The sequence below is a fragment of the Mytilus edulis genome, chromosome 10, assembly GCF_963676685.1.
Source record: "Mytilus edulis chromosome 10, xbMytEdul2.2, whole genome shotgun sequence".
NCBI lineage: Eukaryota > Metazoa > Mollusca > Bivalvia > Mytilida > Mytilidae > Mytilus > Mytilus edulis.
The window spans coordinates 29,379,044-29,399,479 of record NC_092353.1 but is presented as its reverse complement, the minus strand read 5'-3'; the positions used below and the strand labels follow the sequence as shown (position 1 = coordinate 29,399,479).

General features: G+C 29.8%; 1 protein-coding gene across 9 annotated transcripts in view; it reads right to left on the bottom strand.

The window, feature by feature from the left end:
• Window positions 1–20,436, bottom strand: part of LOC139490845 (arrestin domain-containing protein 2-like) — a 78,157-nt gene that overhangs the window by 22,343 nt on the left and 35,378 nt on the right. For 5 of the 9 annotated variants that reach the window (XM_071277920.1, XM_071277921.1, XM_071277923.1 and 2 more), the window contains 2 exons: window positions 7,424–7,556; window positions 2,769–2,879 (listed from right to left, as the gene is read on the bottom strand). In XM_071277920.1, coding sequence (XP_071134021.1) covers window positions 2,769–2,879; window positions 7,424–7,541 — 229 coding nt within the window. In that variant the 5' untranslated portion in view covers window positions 7,542–7,556. Of the gene's footprint in view, window positions 1–2,768; window positions 2,880–7,423; window positions 7,557–9,619; window positions 10,098–11,246; window positions 11,399–12,720; window positions 13,070–19,290; window positions 19,373–20,436 lie in introns of those variants that run through there. The other 4 variants (XM_071277917.1, XM_071277916.1, XM_071277915.1 and 1 more) reach the window with 4 other exon arrangements.

Below are 20,436 nucleotides of genomic sequence, written 5' to 3'. Positions count from 1 at the left end.
GCCAATGAGGCAACACTCCACCGGAAGGCCAATGACATATCAACTTTAGACTGAACAACCTTCAACGATGAGCCAAACCCATAACTGCATAGTAAGCTATGAAAGACCCAGAAATATCAAATATAAAACAATTGAAAGAGAAAACTAACAGCCTGATTTGTCATTGATGTTCACAACACTTGTAGGTAAAAAGATATTTTTTTCTCAATGTTCTTTCTATACTCTGATTTAGTAATATAATGGTATTAAAATGTTCCATATTGAAAATGCCACATATTTAAATCATTCATTAGAAATTTCATTTGGAAAAGAAACAATAAATCTTTTTCCTTATAAAAACCTTTATTTTTCAAGTCAAATATGATCATGAATATTTTATAAACAGCAAATTAAGTTTGCAAATCTATGGTGTCACAATCGGAACAATTTTCCACTCTAGGGGTGCCATGTGCAAACAAGCCCATGCTATCCCGACCTTTAAGCATGTATTCTAAATACCAAAATACAAACTGAAACAATTTACATGGTTCAAAGCATTAGCAAGATAACACAATTCAAAACAATTAAATTTTATGATCAGATCAAATTAAATCCTCAACCAATTTAAATGAAGTGTAAATATATGAAATAAATCTCCCCAGACTTTGGTCAGATCCCAATATAGTGCCAATCATTGCTGTAGAATCTTGATAGCAGTATTTTACATGGTTCAGTAACGTTTGACAGTTTTTAATGATAACTACATGATTAAACTTTAGACATTTATAAATCTGGACTCTATTTACTCAACCCTGTTATAAAAGGTGTTTGGTTTTAAAATACTAAGTTATAATATTTTCATAAAGGATAGGTTTTATATTAACAATATTTAATGCATTCTTTTAAAGATTTCAAATTCAAAGCAATAGTAGTGTGCTTAAACATGTTTCATATTGATAGTAATAAATATTAAGAATCTTAAGAGAAAGTTTAATGCTACATAGTTATGACTTATAGAAGCTCTGATATCTGAGAGGCTTACGTTGTAAGCTGCTTTCATCCCATCATGCAGGGTTTCTGGTACAGGAAGTGCACTTAATTCATTCATATCAGTTTGTTTATTCCATTGTAAATGAGACCTAAGGGAAAACTTTCACCACAAAGCATCTCTACCAGTAGGAAAAAGTACCTTTGTAAAAGATTATCTTTTACACTATTTCTCAACTTATATTCTACAACTTCTTTATGTTCAAGTCCTTTATGCTATTTTAAGGAAGTTCAAGGGCTTTTTAAAGCTAGTTACCTTATGCATGTAGAGCAAGAATTTGGTTAGCTTGCTTGCTTTGTTTGTATATTGTACAATTGTAATTAATTGGGATAACTTCCAATGTAATTTAAATATAATATATATACAGTTTCAAAGTCTTGCATTAGGAAATCACAGCCCTAAATACATATAATCAATTTAACTTATGTTGGACACTAAATATAACTTTTTGACTGGTCATTAAATTAAGACAAGCAATGACTCAAATCTTTTTACAACTAATATATTACCCTCATTTTTAAATAAAACATTAGAATTCAGTTTTATTTCAAGCAGAATTAGCATTGTTTTATATATGTTATTGTCAAAGTGAACATCGTTTGATATTTTAATTAAGAGGACAGGTTTATTTCAATATCTGCCTCAACGTGAAAGGAATTAAATACTAAATACTGTATAATTAACCAAATCAAGTTTTACTACAATAATGTGACAAAACATAAAAATGACCCCAAATTTTATTGGAAATTCCTGGACAAGCATTCACATCTGAAATATTATTCAATTTAGTGCAAGTTTTAATTTCTCTTCTATTGATTTTCCAAGTAATTTCATCTCTTTTGGAAATTCCAAAACTATTTAGGTATTTTTTATTTTCTTCTTCAGTATAGTGTCAATGATCTAGATTTTGAAAAATATTCTTAAGAAGAAAGGACAATTAACTTCCTGGTTCGAGGAAAGTTTATCGAGGTAATTTGTTCTGAAGAATAAAAGATATTTGTTCCTTTATAAAATATTCTACAAGAACAATCAGACTGGATAATGTTTAAAGTTTGGTCTATATCAATGTACCTTTCAAATAAATATTTTTCAATTGATATTTTATAGTGTGTCTAAATTCTATGTTGTGATGTTACACTATTGTTTCAGGTAAGGGTGAAGGTTGGTACCTATCAAAAATGTTTAACCAACTGCATTTGTTTGCACCTGTTCTAAGTCAGGAACCTGATGTTCAGTGGTTGTCATTTGTTGAAGTGTTTCTCGTTTCTTGTTTTTATGTAGATTAGACCATTGGTTTTCCCGTTGGAATGGTTTTACACTAGTCATTTTGGGGCCCTTTATAGCTTGCTGTTCTATGTGAGCCAAGGCTCTGTGTTGAATACCATACTTTGACCTATAATGGTTTACTTTTACAAATTGTGAACAGTGGATGGAAATATGTCTCATTGGCACTCAATACCACATCTTCTTATATGTATTTGACCATTTTTATTTAAGTTAGGGTTGGAAAGCATTTGAATGATGAATACCAATTGTTACAACAGTATCACTCTTGTTTTGAATAAGGTTATTAACATTAAGAAGCAACAGCGTAATAAAATTGAGAATGAACAGTCTCCTTCTCTTGAACAAACAGTGAGCCAATTGCAGGTTTAAGAGGAGTTTGTGTTGACTCGTTGTTGCTCATCTTTAGTTTTCAGTGGCCCTAAGAATTGTTTTGATTATAATATAAAGTATTTACCTTTAATAGGAAGGACTGTTGTGTAGTTGAATACTTCTTCATCAGAAGCCTGAATGTCACTAGATGTCATCCATTCTACCTTGGCTTCACCTATTGCTTCTAAACATACAGCTGAAATAAAGAAAAAATATGAAGGATCGATTGATTGCTTAACTTTGAAATAAAATGAAGTAATGAAATGCCAATAACACACCAACCCTGAAACAAAATTTAACCAAGAGAAGAGACAGGTATTACAGGTTCTTATAAGATGAAACACATTTTTTCTATTAATTCCTGACCAACTATGTTCCACTCACTGTGGAATATTCATGCACAATACATATGAATGGAATTATAGGTTAAAAAAATTGGAAATGAAAAAATATCTCGAGTATGGGTTAAAATCTTAAGGACAATAACCTCATATTCCAAGAAGTTATCAATGCGTTAACTAGGCTGCCTACTAACAAACTTTGCATAATAGTCCTTTGAACTTTTAATCAGTTTGTATGCTAATTTGTCCAGTTTAAACATCAATAACCTCTGTAAAAATGTACTTAATTCGTAATTTTCAACAAATTAATTTTTTTTCGAGACACTTAAATTTTTGTTATGTTAGTGTTTTTTGTTAGTTTCTTTTTCTGTTGGAAAAATGCAATTTCTCAAACACAAAAAAAAATTGATAAAGGGAAAAACAATATGTTCAATCCTGATCTAACATAATCTTATTTGTATAATTACGATTGTACTTTTATTTGAATAAAAAAACTTGACCTAATAACTGATTTTTTTTATCAATTGGAAAAAAAACAACATTGTAAAACCTTTGCTCAATTATCAAAAGTAGCTGTTTTGAAGGCTGATATTTCTGGAATCTGTTATAGAAATATTGACACATATCGGATATTGGCAGTAAAAATGGAATACTAACCCAAAAACAATATTTTTTATCAGGTTTTACAGCTTTTAACCTGAAAATTCAATTAACAATTTACCTACAAAATCAATCACTATGAAGAAAAACAGAACTGATGTTGAGTGAAGCTTTTTTCCAAGTTTATATACCAGATCAGCCATACACATTTACAAAAATATAAATCTATTCTCTTTTCAAATTGATTTATTTCAAAAGAATACAACTGCCACATAAGTTTATACAGCTGAATAACCAACGCAGAAAAAACTTGATGACTGTCTGTTAATATCATGCTTCAAAAGAATGAAAAAGAGGACTTAACCCAAAGATATCCTTGTTAAACGAATTTCATCAAATTATAACAAGGCATATTTTTTTATTTGCGGTAGTTAGACTAATTGTGATTTATTGCGATCAAGAGATCAGGTCTATGTTCTGAATGTTCAGCATCAACATCGTTTCATCTTTTCTGGTTTTGGACGTAGATCTAACAATGGTCGACAGGACGTCGGTTCAGCACCTGCACTTTCCCGCTGTGATTACGTTTACTGTGTTAGATATACTGCTGCTTTATCAGGTGCACAGCAATAATTTAACTTTTATATTTTTACTGATTTCTGCTAAGTTAATTTTCAGTAAAGTACAATGCTGTTAATTATTCTAGCAAAGATATTTGAGTTTGTGATACAGCTTTAATGAAAAGTAAAGTTCACTTGGAGTAGGGTTTTAGGGCAATTGGAATGTTTTTGCTGGCAATCCTTTCTTATGTTGTTTTTTTATACACATATTAGGCCGGCACTTAAACTTTATCCTGCTTGCACATGTACTGTCCCTATAATTATTTAGTACTAAGAAAGGGCAATGAAATTTTTCTGCATGGCTACTTCTTTGTAGGTCTAAGGATAACTAGAATTATTTGAAAATTTAGAATTGAACTTTTTCTAATAAAAGAGGAGATATGTGAAACTGTTGATGAGACAGTAACCCAAGGAGAAAAAAACCAGAAACATTATTTCTTTTAAGAACCTTTTCAATGATACCAAATTTTTAAAGGATTTTAAAAGAAAATTTCGATTTCAAGCTTCAATCATCTTTTACATTGACCAATGAAATCTTGTTTAGAATATGAACATAAACTAAGTTTTTGGATACAGAACCATCATTCTAATCTAAAATGCATTAAGAATATTCTGAATGTATTGTAATTTGACCCTATTAGATCACAGTTAGCAAGTAATTCAATATAAGACAAGATTTTTTTTTTTATCAATTTGGTATAAGTGTTTATATAATTCTTTTAAATGAGTCTTAACTTGTAAAGCGTTATGTTTTAAAATATTAGTCTTAGAAATCACATTGATGATGAAGAAGATTGAAAATTAACCTGATAAGTAGTATCATTGATGGACATTAAGCCCTTGTAATTGTGATTCATTTAGAAAGATCAAACATGTTATACATTCTCATGATTCTAAAAAGAAATAAACCTCTTCACGAGACACAACTATTATCACTTATAGGCAATACAAAAGAATACAAGTGTTTAGGGTTTCCTCCTTACAAAAAATAAGGTAGGTAGGCAAGTATACATTTTTTATTTAACAACCTGTGTAAATAGAGGAAATCCTAAACACCAGTATGTTTTGTTTAGGCATATATACCGTTTCACTGTAGAAAGCAAATTGACAGAACTTCAACAATTTGACTATCTTTGGGTCTTTTTCAACCTAACATAGAGCATTATCAAATAAGCGAACTATTTGATCACAGATAAAAATTACTGAAACTGACAACATTAAGAATAACCTACAATTTAACCTAAACTTATAGAGTAAAACTTAAAAATAGCTTGAAGCTAAAAGCAATTACAAATATTTGTAATTTAGCCTTCATACAGCTGACTATGTTTTATACATAAATGGTATAGACAGTATTGAAAGATATCCGATATCTACAATATTTATCTGTAGGTCATTTGAACCCAAACAAATGTCCATTCTTCATTAACTGGTCAGTATTAATTTTCTCTGATGAATGGAGATTTGTCCAAAAATTCAATAGATTGTCTATCCTTGGAAATGAGAATTGTTTCACAGACGAAAGACTAGCTTCTTATGAAGGTTACAAGGTAATGCCAAGATAAATAGTATTTTAACCTATAGGTCTTAATCGTCAATATCTTAACTAACACAATGTATTGTGTATCATTCAATTCCTGTCAAATATTATAAAGGCTGCAGTGATTTACAACCATTTTTTCAGGACCAACATATTTTTGTGAAAAGTATTGTAAAACTCAATACCAGATATAGACACAATTTTATTGACTTCATATAGATTAGCAGGATTAATGATAATTTTAATTTGTCATCATGTTTGTTGTATCAATTATCATGGATTTTAAGATTGATTTTAACATTAAATTATAGAAAATCCATTCATTTAATCAGAGGGTTTCCAGAACAGTGTCAACAATGCAGCTAAATGCATTCACATGACCTAGACTTGCATTTTCATGGAAGACCTGGTTTAATTACTGTAAATTTAGTGCATGCATTTATCATTGCCATTGCGAAGACCATGATCACTCAACTTTTTGGTGGGGTTAATTGTGTTCAGTCTTTATATATAGGTTTCTTTGTTGTGTTTTTGAACAATGGACGCAAACATAAAATTAAATAAATGGCGTCAATGTTTTGCGATTTTAGGAAAGGCTGCTTATACAAATAATATTATTAAAATTCTGAATTCAAATTTTCTTTTTTTTAGACATCTATTTTGTCACAATTTTGCAAAGAACAGGCTATTATTTGAACTTGGAATTATTTTCAATTATGGAATTTGCATAATTTCTTGTGTTTAAAATTTTTAATAAATTTCCATGTTTATTTGGTATCATAATCTTTTGAGCGGTTAATAACACTTTCCATACAATGTATTTTGGTTAGATAGTGTTGTGCGCGGCACAGTACATTCTATTGAAAATATACTATATTCTTTGTAATAGAAAGTGTTGTGCGCAGCACAGAACATTTCAGTACAGTATTATGGAATTTATTAAAAATTTCAATAACAAGAAATCAAGCAAATTCCATATTTAAAAATAATTCCAAGTTCAAATAATAGCCTGTTAAAGATAGAATATACCCAAAATGTCTGAACTTCTAGTAGTAAAAGTCAGTGGAATAGACTAAGATTTCTACTAAAGCTTTGCTTGAATTCTAGGGATGTTTTTACTCTTTTCCACAAACCATGGAAATCAGAATTTATCAATAAAAGTACTTCAATGGTTTATAAAAAATTCATCAGCTATGATCTCACCACATATGGCAAATTAACTTTGTTTGATGTACAACATACATTGAGTTCCAAGTATTTAATTGCATTCACACATAAATAAAATATGCATATGATTGAAGTCGGTATGAGGGATGGAAGGACCTTTTTCAGGATGTCAGGATCTAACCTATATTTTAGCCAGAACTTGGGATTTGGGTCTTTATTTTTCGTGGGAATTTGTGATACACCCTTATTTTTGACTCTGAACTGAATGATTAATTTGTTGGGGATCTGAAAAAGAATGCTTTATTCATTCCGAAAAAAACACTTATGGATGACATCCCCTCCTACTGCACCTTTAATACGATGATCGTGAGTTAATATGGTTTATAATCTGTATAATTCTGAAATCACTTGCATAATAAACATTAGATTACTATATAAGTCATTACCGGTATGTGTGGCGTTATATACTTACTCTGTACAAACATGGAATTCTTTAGGACAATCCATCCGTACCCAAACACAGTATCACCAGCATGATATGTGGCAAGTGGATTGTTAAATATAATTTGGAACTTCTCTAGCTGTTCCATATCACCTACTGGTTCCTGAAAAAAATAATTAAAATCATTGTTTCTGTGTAGGTATGTCACAGGGAGATTAGAAATTAAACATTGTCGAACAATTAAATTCAACGTACAATCAAATTCAAATGTGACAAACTTAACATTCCAAGCTACTGTTTATAAGATCATGCTTTTTATAAAACCAAGGAATTATTTGAATCTGCAATAATTTCAATTTCTAGAAAATTGATAATAATTATATGATGAAAACTTACTCAATTAAGAAGGGTTAACCATGATTGGCTAAGAACATGGCCAATGGGGGTAAGTTACTGTCCTACAAGTGAGAGGTTTAGCTAGCTTATAATAAAACCAGGTTTTAATCCACCATTTTCTACATAAGAAAATGCCTGTACCAAGTCTGAAATATGACAGTTGTTATCCATTAATTTGATTTTGCCATTTTATTAGGGACTTTCCGTTTTATATTTTCCTCAAGAGTTCAGTATTTTATTTACTTTTTAGTGATGTGATACTTAAATATCAGTGAAAGTAAAAATTACTTTAGCCATGGTTAACCCTATTTAGTTTAAGGTTAGTTTTCATCAAACATTTTTTATCATTTTTCAGAATTCAAAATTTATTCCAAATCCAAATAATTCCCTTTTTAAACCATAATTATATAAGATATATTAATCTGAGTGTTTACCTTTTACAATACAAACATAGAAGTTGCTGGTGCAGTTATGTCATGCTAAGTACAGGGATAACCCCCACTTATAATTCAAAGTATTGGGAAAAAAAGTAGGTGTCTGACAGATTAAAAAAACTTTCATATGAGTAGGGGTATAATAATTACAATTAAATCCATCATGTCTTACAATCTAGCATTATTTTTCTCCTAGTTCATGCTATTACATGTAATTACATCAATATTCCAATAATACGTACAAGTTTCATTTTTTGCATGTACCAATGGAGAACATAACATTCATTTCAAAAGGAAATATATTTATGACGTCCTTATATACTGACTAGACATAAAAATAATTTATCCTGTGAATCCATATAAAATTCTCCATCAAAACACAATGTAAAATTCCTATGTGTTATGTTACTAGTGATACACAATGCTTTTACATGATTTGGAATCAAATTTTCATCAATTTTTAAAAAGTCATGTATTTACCTATGTCTATAAAACAAAGAAAAATCATAGTTTATGCGCTCGAAATGTATTGAAAAGGGGTCCGGTATCTCGCAAAACAATTTCAAATTCTTAAAATGATTACAGAAACTGAATATTATAAAGCATGTGATATTATTTTTTAAAATTTTAATTTGCTGTACATATTTTGAATCAATTTCTAAACAGATTGTTTCAGTTTTCTGCCTGAATATGAAAAGAAATACTTTTCAGAAACATAAATAATATTTCCCATTGTGGTATGATTGGCACTGAGACAAATAACAAAGGACAAAAATGTAATAATTGTCAATTTAAAAAAAAAAGTTTAAATATCACACATTTCTTAGTGCTACTAGTAAATAATTTGCCAAAACGGTTTAAATCATCACTGCACAGTATTTGGCTATTGTAATATAGAAGGAACTATATATGTATACAACATGCAAATTCCAATTTGACATATTATTTTCTAAGTACTACTAATGTCAGATCATAGATCATTCTTAGCCCTGAAAAAAAGATAAAATAGGAAGTCAAGGTCTTACTTAGCAAAATATTAGTACAACATTGTAGTAGATACTTTTTTTTCAAATACTATCTGAAGTTGTTTCCTCTACTATACATTCACTATACCTGTATATAGCAGTATAGTCATTAGCTACAAGCAAACAAAGAATTCAATTCTTCAATGAAGCACAAATTTTCTGTTGATTTATAACAAAAGTATTTTTCAAAACCTCAGACTCAAAACACAGAAAGCAAACGAAATCATTTTAAATGTTATGAAAATTTCCTTTATATTCAACATATTCTTTCTGTGTCTTAGTGCAAAAGTTTTCAATTTATAATTTAACCATCATAATTGACAAATAGAAATGACAATGGAAATTATTTTGTACTTAGAATAGTACTTTACCATATCATCAAAATGCATGACAGCTACTAATTCCATGTTCAAAATGTGAAATTCCTTCATTCAATGATTCCAAATATTGCATGTAAACAGTAAAATTAATTTACGTCACTGTATTTTAAACCCTGCTCAGCGTGTTATTTATTGACGGAAACCTCTCTATATATGTTGCATATTTCTATATGTGGAAACCAATAAAGGCAAATAATAGCACTAGATAAATAAAAAATAGATTACTATGTTAATTGATTAATTGACGCATTTAAAGTTTATTTTACTACCATCGTCAACGCAGTTATAATGTCAATTCCGACATAAGATACATACGATAAAGCCGAGAACTGGATGTTCACTATTTAGCTGTGAATGTTAGGATGAATGTTGATAAAGGTTATAGCGTAATTTTTCTCCTTTATTGGTTTATCTGAATGTAAATTGCACAAGTGAGAGTCCTTTTATCAAACTAGAATTAGTGTTATGTAACAGACTTAGTTTTTCAATTTCCTTTCATTCTATAAGAGCAAAGGAAATTCTTACAAAAGGTCACCAGCCCTTCATGACATGAGAGAGTTTTAAATCAATACCTGCAGAGATGTGTTTAGTATACTTTATAAGGTCTCTGTCTTATAAGTTTAATAAAAGAAAATCATGTTTTCATATTTTTTGTTTCTTACTAGTCATAGATAGTAATATACAATTATTACAAACTTTAAATTTACGGAATAAGATAAACCTGCTTTATGATTTAACCTCATATTTTCAATCGCAAAGTGCTTGTACCGGAGTCAGGACTTCAATCTGTACTATGAATATATTATCTTTGGACTAGATTTTACCTTTAATGAGGAGTATGTATGAACATTGATTATTTACTTAGCATTATATACCTTAGAAATGAGTACATTTGTTTCATCCTTATATTTTTCATTGAAAAAAATGCATGGTAATCAAAATCTATTTTATTTCATTTATTTTCTTGGTTACCTCAATTTTCATGTATTGTGGAAAAATTGTATTTTCAGCTCTATTGGAATTCATGGATCTGCATTCAAGCCTAAAGAAAATTTACACTTAGTTGAATATCTAAATTAATAGTAAATCACCTTTTTTTAATAAAATCTGCGAAAAATTGGTATCCCATGAATAATAAGGAATGCACAGTTTTTAATAGAAAAATACAAAAAATATATATTTACTTTTCAATGAATCCAACAATGATAGCGGAAGGAAATCAAATTTAATATCACAACGACACACTTTTTCACCATTTAAACCACAATGGCTATTGCCCCTTACCGAAAGTCTTTAATTTCTTTTCATTTGTTCTTAATGTATTTAAAACTATCCTACGGGAATTAAAATTGTAATCACTTAAACTAGTTAAAGGACATATACAAATTATCATGTATGGTTTAAAATTTCACTAACTGTTGGAGTTACAGAAAGAAATCTAACTGTTTCGAGACATTTATCAGAAGCAAAGCCTATTATGTTATATTTTTTTTAATAAAAACAATATATTATATGCTCTATTTGTAATTCTTCATGCAAAAATTAGAAATTAAAGAAAGTACGCCATAAAGTTCTAGTAAAATAAGTGATCTTCCAGTATCTTAACCTGTAAACAAACCTTGACAGTCTTGTATCTATTTAGTTCCATGACTATCTATCTCGGTGCTATACTAATAACTGAACTTATAAGGTCAGAAAACTACGACGGTATGTACAATAACCACTTCAATGATTTTGTGTCCTTACTGGGTAAAGGCATTATACTTCAACAATAGGAAACATTTAATAATTATTAAGAATTTATGTAAATAATATCAAACCTTACATTCTATTATAATTCAATTTATATGAAATAGACCACAGAACAGCTGATCGAGAAAATAGAAATTTGTTGAAAAACTTGGTTAATAGTAGTCATTAAGTGACAACTTCAGAATTAATTCGGTGAAAAGTGAAAACTAAATGTAAACAATTCTTTCAAGAGTATAGACCTCTCCTCATTTCAATGTTTATGGATATATGAATTTGAGGACTTCATTATAATATGTCAATACATGTACCCAAATCATATGAAGTAGATCATTTTCTTAATTTAATGATACATACATTGAAAATTGTTTTTGGTTTTTTTTAATCTTAAAAAACAAAACTGTAATTAATTGCCAAATAAATATTTGGTTTTAATGTTATAGTCACAGAATTGGGTTTAATTTAACATTAGATAACAGTGTACCATCCTCAATGCAATGAAATGAAAATGTTGGTAAAAGTATTTTAAAAATTTATCTAAAGAATTTCGCCTCATTTAGTCTTTGTTCAAGTAGAATTTGTAATTCTAAATTACAAAGAAGATATTAATAGAGACATTTACTAAATCTTGATTCATATCCTTTTCCAACCTTATAAATGTTAAGCCATCAACATTGAACTTACTGCAACAAAACATATTAGTTCACAAAATGTTTATAAAATTTAACCTAATTCATTTTTGTAACTAACTTCAACTTGCAGAAAAACAAAGGATTTGAAAGTTGTTATTTTTTTTCTTTGAAAAGTATTGAATTATGAATTTTGTATAATTATCTAAGAAAAATGCTAAATTCAATCTGAAATATTCTTAAAGTATTAAAATCATGTTGGGTTTTTTTTGGCATTTTTCACGAGAACATATCTTTATACTCTAGCAAAGCCATCAACGCTTTTTTCAAACTTACAATCAGTCCATAAAACACATGCATCTATCACACAAACAAATTTACTTCCACAAATTTCAATTCAACACTTGGCTGGTGTTAATTTACAATCTGAATCTCTTAGGAATAAACATGATTTAAATCTAATCAACTCTATAATGCAATTAAACTGCAAATAAAGCCATTTCTTTAGCTACTACTAACGAAGCTCAGCTGGTTTAATGGGAAAATTTCTACTCCACTTCGCACACAATTTCATATGATCAATATTAAATTTAAAGCTCCAATTAATCATAACTAATTAATTAATAAGAAAATTTCAATTAGACTTAAGTTTAATTAAAGATCCTAAGGTTCAAAATATGAAATATTACTGTAATAATAAAATTGAATAATTACCTCGTTGAAATAATGCCTCATTTTAAAAATTCCATCAAACTGCTTGTAAACCCTGAATGTGGCTTCTGATATTGGTTCGTTCGTTCATTCATTCATTAATTCCCACACAGAAAGTTAAATTAGAATAATCCTTTACTTTCTTTTACCTGTAAACACCTGAGTTTGTTATTGAATCTATTGATCTTCTCATCAATATACAACAGCAAGAAGTTATCCTTACTGTAACATGATTGTTTTTATATACCATTCAATCAACAGGTGGCGTACTGTACTATAGGATATAAACTTTGAAAATTAGGAGAAAATATAAATATTACAGGCTATTAATTCATACATCAGGTGCTTTTCTGTGTGATGGGAGAAAGGTGCCCCTTCAACTCTACAGTAATGTAGAATTGGTGTACGATGGTATGGTAGAAAATCATCGGATGCACTGTTCTTATTATCAGGTGCTTTTCTGTCCGATGGGTGAACGTTTCCTGTGTTCCTTAAATCTACAGTAATTTAGAATGTGTGTATAACGTAGAAAATTACCAGATACATTGTTCTAATTATCAAGGTAGCCTTGGGAAGGGGTTTCCTAATTTTTTTTTATAATGAACCATAAACCTGTAAAATTTGCTTGAAAGTGACCTGGTGACCTGAGGAAATTTCAAAAGTGTCCTTGTGACTTATAGTGAAACATTACTTGCTCCCCCAATTTGGCATATATTTCAAAAAATTAACGTCTTAATGATTAAGTTTACTAAGTTTCACGTTGATACGACTACAAATTTGGGGTAAACTACTAAGATCAAAAAAATTAGACTACCGGTAATACAGAAATGATGAAAAAATCAACAGAAGAACAGACTGGCAAAAATTTAACATAATGCAATCCTATACATTTTTAAAATTGAGAATGGATATGGGGAATGTGTCAAAGTGTCAACCATCTGGCCAAAGGGTTTTAATATACATATCAATTACTTCAGAAGCGATAACCTATCATTCTTTAATAGTATTGGTAGGACAGGATTTCCAAAATTAGAAAATAAAGAGTCCTGGTCTGGCGGAGTGAGGCTACTGACACTTTGCAATATTTGAGGGTCTGGAGAGGGGTCCTTCATTTCTATATTCATTAAATTTTTCTACTATTTTTCTCACTTCTTTATCTAGTTTGCCCATTATTCTCAATTCTTTAAAAAAAATTAAATCACATTTTTTTATATTCTGTAATTCTATTGGCCTTTTTATGTGCTTTTGCCCATTATTCTCAATTCTGTAAACCCATTTATGACCATCATATTTACAAGTATTCTACACATTTGTACAATATTTAATTTGCTAAATCTCAGTATTATTTATAGTGACTAGAAAATTTTATACATATATATCACATGTTTATTATTTCTATGCAGTTCATGATGCTTTATTAGTTGCATGCTCTATCATAAAAATCTGGGAAATTGCCTACTAACTCGTTGCTATATATCTATAAATTTATATTCAATATAGTATATAAAATATTCACAATGACAGCTTAGAAACAAAGAAAATACTTTGCCTTTGCTGAGACAAGATAGATCCAGACCTGTCCCCTCTATCATCATTGTATGACAATATTTTAACAAACCATTAATTAACACAACATTATGTTGAACAAACTGATCATGAAGCACAGGGTTATACTAATTTGTCTACTATACTTAGTGTGGTAAATGTATCCATTTTTTCCCATCCTAATCATTAGAAGAAATGTCAAAGTAGCATACAGATTAACTGTTGTAATAATTATAATGAAAACGATAATTTTCTTGAATTTAATGAAACCATATATAGATAAATTTTGTCATGATTTCTAATAAATATAATGTTTTCTTGAACTTACAGAGGAAAATGAGTTTTAAGTTCAGATTACCAATATAAAAATAAGGGATGAACACAGACACAAAAATGAGACTGGGTTACACAATGTTTATGAGATCTCAACCCTCCCCCTATACATCTAGCCTGATGAGCAATGTAGTGTAATATGTACCAGATTTATCACACAAGATGTTTGTTTTTTTTATTTAGCCTAAAATTTAGTGAATATGCATAAACATCAATGGTAGATGGAAGGTTAAACAGTCTGATTACAACCAGCCCCCACTATCCTTAAACACAAGTGGATAGTGGGGGCTGGTTTTAATCAGACTGAGGTTTAAAGGAATTCCTAAGAAATCTCAAATATTCCAGTCAGGGGCCAGCTGAAGGACGCCTCCGGGTGCGGGAATTTCTCGCTACATTGAAGACCTGTTGGTGACCTTCTGCTGTTGTTTTTTTCTATGGTCGGGTTGTTGTCTCTTTGGCACATTCCCCATTTCCATTCTCAATTTTATTCAAGAAGATATCATTATAACTTCACTTCACAGTCATTTCAAAAAGTTGAATTGTCCCTTAAAAATATGTCAATCACTTTAGCATATACCTTATGGTTATCTGTTATGCAACATAATAATTTCACAATAAAAGAAATTATTACATAACTGTTTAAATAATCCTAAATTTAATCTTCTAAGTTCATAATCCTAAAAAAAAGATTGGATAAAATCAATTAAATCTTGTGTGGGATATAAGCTGAAAGCCTTAAATAGAGTCAAGGTTAAAAGAATCAATTTTGCTCTCAAGAACTTGCACTATGCAGTCTTCCAGGTTATACGATATGCATTAAAAAAATAAGTACAAAATGGTATCCCTCTTTATCAAGGTAAAAAGTTTATCACAGTCAAATTGGCCTCACCCCCGTTGGATTTTACCAGCGCTCTATAGATCTGTAGGGGGTTAGAAGCAAACCATATAACTTTTAATGTTGGACTTTATGTAAATAAAAACTAAATGTACTACTTAATCCATATCATATTTTAACCACAACTTCATCAACTTATTTATTTTAAAAAATAGCAATTTGTTTTGATGACCGTTCATAATACTTGTGCTTGCCCTGGTAATTATCTAGCTAAAAAAAAATAATCCTCAGGTCATTTTAAAAAGGGTTAATGCCTTAATACTGATCTTATTAGTTTGTTACCCTATGCTTAGTATAACATGACTATAATGTCCCATTATCAATTATTAACAACTTTTGGCTCCTTTAACTAATATACCTAACATCAATCCACTCCCATTCTTAAGTGCTGACAGCTTAACTATCTACCTACCCACTGTATAAATAGTGCTTGTTACCGATAACTTATCAAACATAACACACCAACTAATCAACGGAAATTAGACACCTGTAAAATGGTTCACATTTAGACAAAAGCGATTTAAGTGAAGCTATCATTTATTGGACACTGCTGTGTTCCTTGCCATTGTGGACCATAGTAGGAGGGCATTCAACTTGTTTAAGATAACCTATACTGTATTGAAATTGATGATAATATTTGTACTTTACTGTAACAAGTCGGTTGTAGTGTAGACATTGTGCCATTATTTCCCCATTATACTGCTTCCAAAAATAATGAAGAAAAATTGGTGAGGTTATATTGTATAATTTGTGGCGATAAATCAGTGCGGTCAAGATGTATGATTTGTGAAGATAAATCATGAGGTCATCATGTATGATATGTGATGCTATATTACACTATGGTCATTTCCTTGGTCATGTGGTAAACAAAGATAGATGCATTAATTTGTCTAAATAATAATTTGCATCAGCGAGTATACTGCATCAAATATTGCCATTCATGGCAAGTGAAAGTGGTTTCATACAAATATTCACAAGTTGTTTTTATGAAAATATACCTCCAAGATTACCCATTCATGGGGCTGATTCCGGCAGGGGCGTTCAGGTGTGCATTCCCCTAAAATTTGCAAAGCATGGGTTGTCCTCAGCTTAATAAAGAATATTTTGATAATTTTGCGCCCCCCTAACCTAAAATCTTGGATACACCCCTGCTTTCACATTGTACCAACTAAAACAGTGATGAAGCTGTTCCAGATATTCTGTTGAAATTGGACAATTAAGATCCAATTTTGTCCTTGCTATAATACTAGATGAAGATGGCTAATTTTCTCTGTTAGGAATAAAGTCAAAAGAGGGTCTAATCTTACTTCAAAGAATGATTGAGTGGGCTTTCTGATCACTGCTAAAGTCCATCTATCACTTGACAGCCATAAAACATGATCTCTGACATATGCTTAAGTCTCTATACCATTGTCTTCTAAAGAATATCCCTCCAATCTATACTATTACAGATCAAGAATCTAATCTACCGTAGTAATGGCTGTGTATAGTACACATTTATGTATAGTACATCCTTCAAAAATTGTGAAAAAAGTCTAGTAAAAAATGATTTCAATGCTCCGAGTAAGGAATTAAGATGATAACAATACTGTATTTGAAGATTTGCAATCATCAATTGGCAATTTGAGGGTTACTAGCAACACTGTGAATAAATATTTCAAACCATCAAATCAACAATTTGTGTAAATAAATATTTCAAATTTTTCTTGCATGATATTGTCTTTTGGCTTATAATAAACAAGCTTTTGCCCAAATTCTTTAAAATTCCATGAAGGATTGGCAAAGTTATTGATGTCCAAAAAAACTTTACCATAGTCTGAAACTTCATAATGAACATAACAAAAAATGTTGCATTAAAATGCATATTGTCTGTCAATCTCTGAAAGCCTTGGGGAAAAGCTGTATTTTGATACTTGAATTAAATCTAGTCTAATTTCATAGCTAGTAACTTCCTTCATCCCTAATCATCTTATTCAAACAGCAATAGACATTTCATGTCACTGAAAGACAGGAAAGAGAAAATGATCAACTTGTTGATTACTATTTGGTAAGAGTGAATGGCAGGAAAGTTTACTCAGCATGGCTACTGACCATGAAGAGATTAACTTCCTGGTCAGTCACCCTCCATTCATAAAGAGGCAGCTATATCTATCTCGTCATCTTTCCGTTATTTAGATCATTACACTGATGAATATCTAGTATAAGGATAAAAATAGCTATCAACAAGTTCTAATAGATGTAAAAAAAAAATGCAGTCATTTGAATTATTCTTATTATACAAAGGAAGCAATCAACATTTTCTTTTTTCTCAATGCCAAATAGTCTATAGTTATTAAGTAGCATTCAGAAACCTTCAATGGCTCATTTCCTGTCATTGATGTGCTAGTTGAGAAATAAAAATAAAATAAAAAAGAGAGCTATAGCTTAAGTACTGGTAGAAGTGGTATTTTTGTCATGTAAAAGATCTGATATATCAACCAACAGCAAGCTATGAAAGCTTTAATGTTTTGGTACCAGTCTATTCATTCTGATTCAATATTACTTTGATTAAAAAATTTATTTCAGGCAAATTAAGCTAAATTAATGATTTCTTACCACCGAAAATTTCTAATAATATAGAGAAAATATTTCATGCATTATCTAAGTCAACAGCATTTTCAGTAGTATGTTCCCTTACAAATATTTCGAAATCCTGTTTTACTGAATGTTTTTCCTACAAAACAAAATGGATGTCCCTCTTTTTCTACTGGTTTTACTGTCTGTCAGGTAGGAGATAAGACCAGGGTCAGATCCAGCAATTTTTATAAAAGTGGGGATTCCCAATCCAGGAGAAAAGAGGGTGGGTCCCAACCCATGAGAAAAGGTGTACCAAAGATTTGTCCCCTTTCAAATGCATTGATCGTTCAAAAAAGGGGGAACCATGCAGGATCAAGTATAAAAAATTTACCAGTCAACCCTAAGTGACTGAGATTTTCAATTTAACCTATATATTTGTATATTTATTCCATAAATCTTTCCACTGTTTATTAAGCTATTTCAATATAAAAAAATATTGTCGAGTCAGTATTGAGTTAACTTATATCCAATAATAAAGTAAACTTATATTCAATTTTATAGTGCAACCAAACAATATGTATAATAATATTGCATCAAGACAATGGCAGAGAAAAATTCTTCAAACCATGCCCTATAAATTCAATTAACTACGGATATATCAAACATTCATTCTTAGTCTTTTGATCTCTTCCTTTTTTTGTCTAGCGGTTCATTACATCAAATAAACGTAAAGAATTTTTCTTAGATTTATATAAAAAGAGATATTGAATAAACATCAATAAGATAGCAGATTGTAAACTTAAAAATGTTATGTTATTCATTGAGATACAGGTTTTTATGTATTATAATAGCTCTTACATCGATGTTTGTTGTATACTGTTTGTATCCCACACAATATATCAATCATTTCTTATTTTTTTCAGTTTTCTTTAACTATCAATTTAACAGAATAGGAATTTTTACAAAACAATTATACTTGACATTTCTGTTATTGGTATCAATAAAATATACTTAAAAAATGCTTATGAAATATTAATCATTTTCCTTCAGAATCTTATTCAATATTTGCATTTACAAAATTATATGGTTATTGGAGTAAACATAAAATTATTTTAAAGCATGTCTTTTCTTCCTCTCAGTATCACACCAATCTTCTTATAATATATACATGAATTCAATTTGACAATATTACACAATTCAAATAAAGGCTTAACATATAAAGGTCCAATAACAAAGATTCTTACCGTCAATATATGTTTCATTCAAAGCTCAAAGAAAATCATGGAACGATTAAGTTCTCCAACCACTCGATAAATCGTCATTGTACTAATAGAAGAGGAAAGAAAAACCTAATCAGACAATGCACAAACGTCAAATTAGTCAATCCTGATAGCTACAAACATCCCAGGGCAATGTATTGTATTAAACATTCATATAACAAAGATCAGAAGACCACTTTTCTTCTCACCTTTTTCGACACCTGGGAATCATAAATGGACATAGCTTTAGTTGCTGGAAATGGCTTTAAAATCAAACAATAATACATGAAGATGACTGTGAAAAGAAATCAATGCTTACAGATTTCAACTGGTGTAAGAATTTTCTGTATAAGAATTTGTAGTATAATTACAATTGTGTATTGACTCCTGAGGCTTTTGATGTGTTGTGATAGGCAAACAGCAAATTGATTGTCAAGCAGTCTTTCAAAAGGAAAAGAAAATGCCATATTAGTTGTTAAGCATCAAATATAGCAAGTTCTTAAGCTTGTAATAGATCATTTAAAGAATGTTGTATTAATGATTTTTTTTTCAACAAACTTTCTATATTTATCAGGGTCTTAAAAAGAAGATATGCAAATAAAACCACTAAGCATACAATTGCTTTCTCTATATTGCATTGTATTCCTATCAAATTTTACATTTCCATAAATATATTGAGCCCTTTTTGATGATATTTACATTACTTGAGGTGTAACTATCAACCTGATTTGTAGCAAACCTTGAGGATATTATGAAAACAAAGGGTAGCTATAGCTTGGTGAGGCAGGCATGAAAAACTTCTATTTTTTTTTTACCTAAATAACTTATACCATGTACACTACTACTTTTGAGTGAAGGGAAATATACATATATACTAGAACACACACCCTACATCGTGGATCCATGACTGAATTAAATTATCTATGTCTTATGTTTAGCCTGGATTCTTGGAATTTGTATTGTCATTTAATAAAGTCATACTGATTATAAGGTGCAATGCTTTCAAAGTTTTTTTTAATTTAACCTGTCCTGGTTTTCTTACAACCAAAAACTACATGCTAAATATAAATATATACCTATTTTTGACAGCCTGAGTGATAGAATTTAGTTGCATCAATCCTTGTATAATGA